We start from the raw sequence: 11299 nt of genomic DNA, 5'->3' as shown, positions 1-11299 counted from the left end.
GCGCAGCCTTCTTGGCAGGCTTGCCCTGACCATGATCTTTGTCTGAAATTTGTTCCCCGTACTTACCTCTAAGATGTTTCTGCTTAGCTTCTCTGACAGTGAGGGCTCGAATTTCAGCTGACCCAGCACTTCTTCGTTTCTGAAGACAAGGTGGTTTTACCATTTAAGCTTCTGACAAGGATGAAATAGGTTGACCAATGTGGAGTTCCCTCTGGCTGCCTGTCACCATCCCTAAAATCCCATCACAAGTCAATCCTTCCCAGTAAGGCACTGGTGCCCAGGCAGTGGGCTAGGCATTGTAAACTGCCTGCCATCAACCAGGCTATCATCTGCCACCAGGCAAGGCTGAGAGCCTCCATTCCACCTCCCTGTATGTGCTCTTGCTCCACAACCACAGTTCCAACATCTGGAGGCAAACTGGAGACTTGTTCAGTCATCCAGTTGTTGCTCTGAAGGTGGCAAACATCTGCACAGTGGAAACCAGGGCAAAGATACCCTGGATCTGCCTCTTTCTGTGTTAGGTGTCTGGGCCCCACGGGACCCCCAGGTATTTGGCTGTGCGTTTGTGTCTTAGCGTCATCCAGTGTCCAGCACAGACCTTAATGTCCAGTTGATTATGATTTCTAAGTGAAGGGATAAACACAGGAAGTTTGTGGTCACAGTGGTACCAGCCAAACCCTTAACAGGACCCTGGTCCGGAAAAGAACTACAAAACAATATGAGGAGGAGGGAGGCATCTGGTTCCTTTATTTTCTGGCTGTAATAAATCAGACAACAGGGAAAAGAAAAGGCCAAGGGAGGTGGAAGCACTTAATGGAAACCTCCTTTGTCTGTGATTACTCTTATTTTTTTTTTTTTTTCTGAGACAGGGTTTCACTCTGCCGCCCAGGCTGGAGTGCAGTAGTGTGATCTTGGCTCACTATAACCTACGCCTCCCAAGTTCAAGCGATTCTTGTGTCTCAGCCTCCTGAGTAGCTGGGATTACAGGCATGTGCCACCATGCTCAGCCAATTTTTTTTGTATTTTTAATAGAGACAGGGTTTCTCCATGTTGACCAGGTTGCTCTCAAACTCCTGGCCTCAAGTGATCTGCCCGTCTCAGCCTCCCAAAGTATGGGGATTGCAGGCTTGAGCCACCACGCCCAGCCTGTGATTACTCTTAATGGCACAAGTAAAGAACTGTGGCTCCTCCACTTCTAAACTAAGTGACCTGCAACCTCAGTTTCCATGTTGGTGAAATGAGGAAAAATCCCACCCTCCCCAAGTTTCATTAAGATAGGAAAAAAGTGTGAAAATACTTTGGAAATGGTGTATTATAAAAGTGATTGTCATGAAACTCAATGATGATGATGATGGCAAAAATAATGTCAGCTTGTGGCTATGTCTTCATTCATTCAACCAGATGTTATGAGCAGCTTTTCTGGGCTAAGCACTGCTGGGGATACAATAAGATGGCCAAAGTCCCTGCCATCTTGCTGTATCCAAGTAGGGCCAGACTTAAGACCACTAAATACACACATAATAACATGATTTCAGATGGCAGTAACTAATGTAAAGAAAACACTAATACAAAATAGGAATCTGATAGGCAGCGAGTAGGGATGGAGGCTACCTTAGCATGGCCTGTCTGAGGAGATGGCATTTGGACTGAGACCAGAAGGAGGCAGACGAATCAGTCATGCAAAGGGAAGAGGCAACTGGGCCCAGGAACAGCAGGAATAGCAAGTGCAAGGGCCTGAGATGGGACCAATCTTGGGTGTATTGTTGCTGTTGATCTGTTTGTTTCGTTTTGCTTGTGAGAGGCAGAAAGGATCACCTAGCTGGAAAGCAGCATGAGATGAACTTAGGGAAGGAGGCAGTAGCTGATCACATAGGGGTTTTGATGCCATAGTAAGGGCTCTGGATTACTGTATTCTGTGATAAAAGCTCACTCTGGCTGCTTCCTACAGTGTGGGTTGAGGGAGCAAAGACAGAAGTGGGGAGGCCAGCAAGGAAGCCGATGAGTGTTCAGATGAAAGAGGCTGGCACCTGCTAAACACTAAAGTGCAGCAATCTCATTGAATCCTCAGAGCAACCCTGAGAGCTGCAAACCTTTATCATGCCCTTTGTCACACAGAGGAGAAAACTGAGGCTTCGGAGGCATTGAATAGCTTGCCCAAGGTCACAGAGCCTAACTCTAACCCTGCCCTTAGCTGACATAAATAGCAGAGCTTGGATTCGAGCCCTCACAGTCTGATTCCTGAGCCTACTTGACCCCGTGTCATAAACATCAAAGGCCCTTTGAGTCAGGTGGTGAGGCTGGGGAGGCCCCCAGGAGGGCTTAGTCCTTCCTGAGACTCTACCTCTTTGGATGGATGCTGCAGGAGCCACTGCCCTCTAAAATGCTCTCTTGAATCAAGGACAAACCCTCAGACCTGGTCCTGTCCTGCCACTACCTGTCCTGGGTACCAGTGGAGGTGGGAACTCATTTCTGCAGACATCATGAATTATTTTATTTTTACGAAGACTTTTGCTGAGGCATAATTTACTACAGTGAAGTGCGCGTTCATCTTCAATGTATAGATAATTGGGTTTTTACAGATGAACCCCCACTCCCCACCCCTTACCCCGTGTAACCACTATCTAGGTCAAGATGGGGAGCATCCCTCACTCATATTCAGGACAATCTTTCAGAATAACATTTATGCCCCCAAACAAAGCATGTCTGCCCTACAGCAGTTTTTGCCAAGATCTCCTGCCTCCCCTTCAGCCAGGACTCTGCTGGAAACTCCTCAGGGGAGCCCAGACCCTGGGCGGAAATTCTTTACAGCAGATTAGCACCAAAGTGCTTGTCAATAAACTAAGAAGTGAAGCAGGGTGGCTTGGTGAATGCTCAGGTCTATGGGGTGATGGTGTTTTAAGAGTGACTCAGGTGAGCATTTTCACACACTTCTCATCTCCCAGCAGTCCGTGAGGCAGGTGGTCTCCATCTTATTTGCAAAGAGGTCTCAGTTTCACCATCTGTGAAATGGGGGAACGGGAAGGGACAAACTTGAGGAAGTAGTCCTTTCCAAACGCAAAAACCCTAAGATTCTCAGGGTTGTGTGAAAGTGACAAGCCCATTCAAATGCAAGTTCCTCCTCTCAAGGAAAAAGCAATTCCTCAGACTCCCCCACTCCCACATCCTCAAAATTTGACATGGGAAAGAGAATATGTTCTTGTCCTCTTCTCTCCAGGGAAGGGTCTCTACAGAGGACATTCTGCATTTGCACATTTCTGGGGAAAACAGCAGGAGCTTTCAAGATAAACATACTGAGATTTGAATCCCGGCTCTGTCACTTACCAGCTGTGTGGCATCGGGCAAAGTCACTTCACCTTTGTGAACCTCAATCTCTTCACTTGTGTATGGAGATAGCAATACCCCTACCACGGGATCCTTGTTGCAAGGATTCAGTGAGATCATGAAACTGAAGAGCTTGCCCAAAACTTAGACAAGGCTCAATTAATATTTGCTATTATTACTGCTGCTGTTGTTTCTGCATCTTTGAGCACAAGGGAAGTGGGAAGTGTATAGACCTGTGCTTCTTCCTCCCTTACCAACTCTCATCTTGCCCCCACCTGTCTATTGACTAGATATCTAGAGCAGTAGCTGCCTGACTTGTCTGGGGGTATCCCCATATCCCAGGGGGAGAGACTTCTGGAAGATTCCCCAGGACAGAACTCAGGTGACCTCCAAGGTTAAACCCCAAGTCCAACTGCTTGGCACCTCATCTGTATAAAGTCCCCACAGCACAACCTGCAAGTGCAGCATTGATATGCCTCTGTTCCACTTAGGTTAATATATGTATTATTTATAGGGCTTTATTATGTGTTCAGAGGGCTCCCCTGAGAAATATAATTGTGCATTGGGAGGTACATTTGAATAGTATTTACAATTAATTTCAGACAATAAACCAATGCACCGAGGCCTCTGTGTAGCAGAAATGGGCCCTGGGTTGGTTTCCCACTAACCACTCCCCTGAGAAAGCTTGGGTAGCTTTTAAATATCTTTCCAATAGTCCATTTCTCTCCAGCATCGCCTCTGTTTCCCCAGTCCAGATTCCACCACGGCTCATCTGAGGCTGCAGTAGCCTCCAGGCTTCTCATCCTGCCCCTCTCCAATCTGCCCTCCCCAGAGCAGCTAGGGGCATTGTTCCAGCATGCAGATCTGAGCATGGCACTCCCCTGCACATGGCTGCCCCATCTCAGGGTGAAGGTCTTCCCCACTGCCTGGCCCTTCCACTCCACCCCCACCTGGTCTCACTCATCCTACACCCTCCTTGCAGCCAGCTCCCCACCCCCTCCGCTTCCTGTCACTGAGAGCACTGATCCCTCCTGCATCAATGCCACTGCCCCTGCTGTCCTCTCCACCTGGAGCACCCTGTTCCTGCACCTCCCTACCACACCCATGCCCACCCATCTTCCACACGCCAGCTCAAGTGTTCCCTCCCCAGGGAAGTTTCCTTAGTCTTTGGACAGGATTGGATCCCTCTGTAAAGTGTGTGTAGACCTGGTACCATGGCTCACGCCTGTAATCCCAGCACTTTGGACATCTGAGGCAGGAGGATCACTTGAGCCCAGGAATTCAAGACCAGCCTGGGCAACATGGAGAAACCCTGTCCCTACAAAAAATAAAATAAAATAAAAAATACAAAAATTAGCTGGGTGTGATGGTGTGTGCTTGAGGTTCCAGCTACTCTGGAGGCTGAGATGGGAGATCACCTGAGCCCAGGGAGGTCAAGGCTAAAGTGAGCTGTGATCGTGCCATAGCATTTCAGCCTGGGCAACAGAGTGAGACTCTCTCTATACATGTATGTGTGTGTCCGTGTGTGTGTGTGTGTGTGTGTGTGTGTGTGTGTGTGTAACATTTCCTGGGGTTGTTTTCCACTGGGGGAAGTGTATAATTTTGATTATTGGCTGTCTCTCTCATAAGTCAATGAATGAGCTCAGGAGGACAGAGACTGTGTACGTCTTGATCATCTCTCTGTATGTAGTGCCTACCACAGAATTAGCCAAAGAGTAGGTGTTAAATACATTTTAATGGAATGGATGAATGGGTGGATAGATAGATGGTTATGTAAGTGAATGGGTGAGTGGATGGATAGCTAGGAGAATGTTGAGATGAATGGCTGGGTGAATGGATGTTGGAGTCGGTGGGTAAGTGGGTGGATGAGTGGATGTTGGGGTGGATGGGTGAGCTCATCTTGGGATAATGGGTGGGTGGATGATGGGTGAATGGATCTTGGGGTGAATGAGTGGGTGAATGGGTGGGTGGATGTTGTGGGTGGGTATTAAAGTGAATGGATGGTGGATGTGTGAGTGGATATTGGGGTGAATAGATGGATGGATAGGTGGGTGGATCTTGGGGTGAATGAGTGGGTGAATGGGTGGGTGGATGGGTGGGTGGATCTTGGGGTGAATGGGTGGATGGGTAGATCTTGGAGTAAATGGATGGGTGGATAGGTGGGTGTTTGTTAGGGTGAATGGGTTGGTGAAAAGATGAATGGATGAATGTGTCACAGGAGCATCTGTCCTTGGGCCACCTGATGCAGTGCCAAAGAGTATAGACCCGGCCATAAGGGGGCCTGGCTTTTGTCCCTTATCTGCTATGGTTTACTATATTACCTTGGGTGAGTAACTACCTCTTTCACATCCTCAGTTGCTAGAAAAGTAAAATAAGTGAAAAGAATTTTTTTCAAAATGCAAATTTCTTGGAGCTCAAAGGTTTGGGAATGGCAGGTTGGGGACTTCAGGGCTTCTCCTGCTGCCCACAACATAGCTCTGTGACTTTGCACTGGCCGCCTCACCTCTCTGAGCCTCAGCTGCTGTTCTGTAAAGTAAGTGGGGAAGGCAAAAGGGAGGTGATGGCAGGAACCTCCAGAACTGAGCCACACACTCTTGCTTCAGTCTCTTTATTCGAGAGAAACTTTGCCCTCAAAGGGAGGAAGTAAGCAGACCCCCTGCTGAATTATTTCACAGTAGAAATAGTAGATTCCTCTCTGGTCCTAGATACCACCCCCAGCAGCAATTTTCCAAACCCAGGATTTGGTAACCGTGGACCTAGGGCATCCCAGCCCCAGCAAGAGCATAACACGTTAGGGAGGAATGAGAGAGGGAGGCAGGGCAGGAGTTGAGGAATCACTGACCACTTCCATCCAAACCAAACACCACCTCGTTTTGCAGAGTCCTCAAGGGAAGCTCTCAAAACCTCAGTTCCCTCATCGTGAAATGGGAAACATCTGGGCAAGATGAGTTTGAAGGTCCCTTATGGTTTTCACGATTGGATTCTATCTTCTCCCACCCATCCAGGCTCTCAATCCCACTAGAGCTGACTCTGGGGTCAAATTTGAGCCAATCCCCTCCCTTTGTCAGTGCCCAGTTTCCTCACCCCTTCTGAACCTTGCTGCCAGAATCTCTATGCCTCTTCTCTGGAGAAGGACCCCGAGAACCTGCAGGGCTCTGTGTGCCCTGGGAATTATCTAAGGCTGGCAAAGGCATCCCAGTGCCTGAGGCCCTTCGTGTTCTTGCTCTTCCCTGCTCCCTGTCCTTGCTGGCTCAAGGGTCAGCTGGAGATGGTTCTGAAATCCAATTCCTCCCGCTCTTTGGACTTCCATTCCTCTCTCCTTCTCTCTTCTTTCTTTCTTCCTCGTCCTCCTTTTCCTTCTTCTTCTCCCCACCCTCTCCTTCCAAGGGCTGAAGAAGTTGGGCATTCAGGCAGCTGGCCTGATTCAAAGTCTAGCTCCATACCTCGCTAGCTGTGCAACTCTGAACTAGTGAAGTCTGTTCTTGAAACAGAAACTCACTTTCTGCACACCCCCACCCCCACCTTGCTATGATGGTCCCCTTCTGCCAGGGCCAATTTGAGGTTTCAGTGTTTGTGCCTGAACCATCGTAGGTGCTTCATGAATGCCAGATCCCTTTCCTTCATCATCATGCTCTGGGACCTTTCTGTCCCCTCTCGTGTCCCTCCCCTATCCTCAAACACTGTCTTCTTTTCTTTTCCCTCTACCTCTTGTCCTCACAATCCCTCAACTCCCCGACCCCACCCAGGAGGCAGGGCTAAGTAAGGCCCCATCACTGAGTCCTGGGCCCAGAGAGAAGGCTCTGGGCACTAAGTGTGTTGGTTGCCTGTGCAGCAATGCAGGTGAGCACACTTTGCACACTGCAGGGACGATATATGCATGACCCATGGAGATGTTCACATGAAGCTGTGGGGACAAGACTGTATGGGATGTTAAGGCTGCATTTAAGTACTTGACAGGAACCTAAGTCAGAACAGGAAGACCCACAGAGCAGCCAGAAAGAGGGAGGCCAGACTCTAAGGAGGAAAACAGCCAGTTTGAATTGTGCTCCTGTTTATCAGCTTTTCCAACGACAACATGAATTCTTGGCTCCCCCATCCTGGCCCGGACTGCCAGAAGCCCAGGAAAAGCAGCATCCTACAAGCCAGGAGGGCCAAGTCGCTGACGACTGCTGCTGTGACCTGGGACAGGTCCCATTCCATCTCGTGCCTCAGTAAATGTGGGAAGAGGGGAGATGGGGGCCACTGAGCAATATTTAAAGCTCCCTTTTTGCTCTCCAACCGTCTATGTTCAAACTCTTTAAAGCATTCAGAGGCTCCAGCTTGGGGTCAATTCAGAGCTGCCTTGTCATAAGCATTAAGGCACAATAAGGGAAGGAACAGTTTGTCTCTTAATGAAGTGTGATTCCAAACAGCCCGTGGCCTCGGGAACTCGCCCAGCGCGGGGTAGACATTGCATCTGTTCGCTGCATCTTGTTGGAGAATCAGCTTAACAATGAAGGGACTTGGAAGAGAACAGAATGTGGACACTTAGGAGCCAAAGGGCCTCGGGCCCACAAGGGTCTGCCTCCTGCCAGCCTTCCCTCCCCATTGCCTTGATCTCTGGAGACACAGGAGGTGGGAGCCATGGTAGGAGGCTGTTAATGGCTGTTGAGGGAGCTGGAAGCCAAGTGCATTTTCTCTGCCATGTTGCATCATTTTTGAAAACTATTTGCAAAGTTTCTTAAAGGCCATTAAGATGTTCATATTCATTTGCAGAAGAATCAATATTTATGGCAAAAATCTCCAAACTTTTTAGGTCTTTCCCGACTCTGCAGCCTCATTTGAGCCAGGCAAACTGAAGTTCAAATCCAAGCTCTGGCAGAGACTAGCTGGGTACCTTTGGGCGAGTTACTTAACCTCTCTAAGCCTCGGATTCCTCCTATGTAAAAGGGAAGTTATAACCATACCTAACTCAGGGTTGCTGTAATGATTAAATGAGAAAACATATGTAAAGTGCATAATATAAAAAGTGCTAAATAAATGTAGGCTATCAATATACTGGAATAATCTCCACAGATAAATTCCAAATAGAAGAACAGAGTTTCTGGAGCCAGACAGAGCCAGGTTCAGATCTTAACTCTGCCACTGATTAGCTATGTGATGTTGGGCAAGTTACTTTCCCCCTCTGGGCCTCAGCTATGTCATTTGTAAATGGGGCAATGACACTCTGTGGCCAGAGGGACGTGTCAGTATTAGATGAGAAAAGCCATGCCAGGCACCTGTATCCAGGAGGTATTTGGTGTCTGCAGCTCGGAAACACAGTTCAAGGAGTCCAGCTCCAGACTCTGTCTCAAGTGACTGAGTCCTCGGACATACTCTTCTTCCCAGGGGACTCTCCGGAGTTGCTTCCCAAAGCTGCATTTTGGACCCGTCTCCAAAGGCATTGCGGAAATTAACCAGAATGAGAAGCCCCACCACCAGTGTTTTATTCTAAGCACCTCCAGCCAGAGCTGAGTGGATTAGGAAAGGCAGAAAAAAATCCCTGTGATGGGGTGAGGTCTGCTGGTGAAGATGCCTGCCACAACCCCACCCCCAGGTAAGAAGGGCAAGGTGAGATCAGAGGCTGGCACCACCCTGACCCCCCGAATAGCTCCAGCCTAAAGCACCATCAGCCTGCGATGTTCTAGGGTGAGCTGCTCCATGGCTGCATCCTTTGAAGGTTCTTTTCTCCTTTCTCATTCCTTTGCCAAATCTCAAGTCCTCGTTGCATCCCTCACTTGTCTTGCCCTTGCAGAGAGCCCACAGGACCTCTCAGGACCATTTCTCTGTCTTCCTAGCTGATCCGAAAGCCAAATTCATGGCCTATGGAGTTCATGGGCTGATATGTCACCTTCCTCTCCCAGATCACCTATGCATTTCCACATACTTTAACACAGAGCAGTGACTTGAAGGTAGGGTTTTCTGGCCAGCTACTGATAATAGATATACAAGGGCCAAGTGTGATCTGCATCACACTGGGTTTGCTCTGACCCCCTCACTGCTTACACCAGGAATGGACCTTGGAGAGTGTCATTTCTGGGGCACACACAATAGGCAGCTTAATCCCACCACCCTGTGCCAATCCCAGTTCATGGCAATGCTTTTGAGAATTCTTCCTTTTTTGCTTTGAGTCAGTCAAGGCTGGCCTCCCAAGAAGCATAAATTGCTAGTCCAAGGCTGTGTGGAACACAGCATATTCTGTCCACTAGGAGAAAGGGGTTCCAGGCCCTAGATTCCCAGCATAAAACACTGTTCATCCCATGCAAAATGCAGTGGAAATTGGTGGATGCTAAAGAGGTTCTTGCCTTGATCTTCAGAAGATGTATCCTTGGGTGTCCCTGGGTTGAGAGAGTCCATTGATGGATTCCACAGTGAGGCTCAAAGCATGCTGGTCTCCCTCTCATTCATCGAAGTCCTCTCATTCATTGATGACATCTTGGTAAAGCTTCTATGGCTGGGGTAGGAAGAGTGGCCTGTGTCTTCACTTAGAGCATTGACCAGGCGGGAGAAGAGGGCCACCTTGAACTTCTTGAAGTCCTGACCCATGAAAACGTACAGAATGGGGTTCATGCAGCTGTTGGCAATGGCTAGGGCAGTGGCCAGGGGCAAACCCAGGCTGAAGACAGAGCCAGGCATGGCAGTGTGGTGGAGCTCTAGGAGGTTGAGTGTGTGGTAGGGGCACCAACAGAGGAAGAAGGTAATGATGATGGTCACAATAATCTTGAAGGGCTTCTTGGTCTTGGCCAGGCGGTTGCGCTGCAGTTTGCAGACGATGGTGAGGTAGCAAGCTGTGATGATGAGGACTGGGACCAGGAAGCCACAGAGGAAGCGGGTGACAGTCACCACCATGTGCCGGCTATACCCCACAGGGTCCATTTGGGAGTGAGCGGGCCACGAGGAAGACCCAGGTGTGGACAGGCTGAAGTTGTTGAAGCAGGATATTTTCCCATGCAGGTTGGCCGTGTCCCGGAAGACGAGAGATGGGGAACTCAAGAAGAAAGCCAGGACCCAGATGACCATGCAGGCCACGTAAGCCAGGCGAACGCTGCGGTGGTTCTGGGACCAGACAGGGAGGAGCACAGAGATGCAGCGGTCAAAGCTGATGATGGTCAGCAGGAAGACGCTGGTGAACATGTTGTGGATGAGAAGGAAGTTGCTGATCTTGCACATGGCTGTCCCAAAAACCCAGTGGTAGTCCATGGCGGCATAGGTGATATGGATCGGGAGGAAGACATTGAACAGGAAATCTGCCACTGCCAGGTTGAGGAACCAGACCGTGTTCACTGTCTTCTTCATCTTGAAGGTGGCAATGATGATGACCAGACCATTGCCCAGAATCCCGAGGAAGCAGACGATGCTGTAGACCACCACCAGGAAGATCCTGGTCACCCTGGCTTCCAAGGGGGATAACTCCTCCAAAACCACAATGGAGTCTAAATAATCAGGGTATTCATCACCGTAACTGATGGAAGTGTTGTAATCTTCATCCTCCATTCTCTGCAAGAAAAGACAGAGACCATTAGAGGAACCCTAGAGCTGGCTTTAAGAGGTTGACCAATACCAGCAAGATCAACAATGTTCTCCCTGACTCTGAGCAAGTCCAGTTTTGTGATTTAACCATTTCCTTCTTTGCTATTTTATTTATTGAACAAATGCCTCTCCAGTACCTCCTACATGCCAGGCACTAGTGCATTCTACACTCTCTTAATCTTCACAACAACTCAACGAGGTAGGTAGGTTATGAGCCTCATCGTACAAATGATGAAACTGAGTCACAGAGAGCTTATGTCACTTGCCTGAAGTCCTACAGCTAGGAAAAGGCAGACCTGTGATTCGAATCCAAGCTTCAGAGTCTATCCTTTTGACAACCATGTTTTCTGTCTGCTTAGGGCCCTCTCTTCCTCTAGAGCCTAGTGGAGGAGACAATTGGTCATCAAAAAGTCCCTCAAATAATGGGAAC

The 11299-nt window shown here is 48.9% G+C and overlaps 1 protein-coding gene across 3 annotated transcripts in view; it reads right to left on the bottom strand.

Moving 5' to 3' along the window:
* Positions 1–5915: 5915 nt before the first annotated feature.
* CMKLR1 (chemerin chemokine-like receptor 1) overlaps positions 5916–11299 on the bottom strand; it is a 190401-nt gene continuing 185017 nt past the window's right edge. For all 3 annotated transcript variants that reach the window (XM_058425985.1, XM_032168785.2, XM_058425986.1), the window contains one exon: positions 5916–10836. In XM_058425985.1, the coding sequence (XP_058281968.1) occupies positions 9718–10836 (1119 nt within the window). In that variant the 3' untranslated portion in view covers positions 5916–9717. The remainder of the gene's footprint in view (positions 10837–11299) is intronic.

This window comes from Hylobates moloch, unplaced genomic scaffold (genome assembly GCF_009828535.3).
Source record: "Hylobates moloch isolate HMO894 unplaced genomic scaffold, HMol_V3 SCAFFOLD_12, whole genome shotgun sequence".
Taxonomy (NCBI): Eukaryota; Metazoa; Chordata; class Mammalia; order Primates; family Hylobatidae; genus Hylobates; species Hylobates moloch.
Note: the sequence above shows the minus strand (reverse complement) of the source record. Positions and strands in the feature narration are given on the sequence as shown.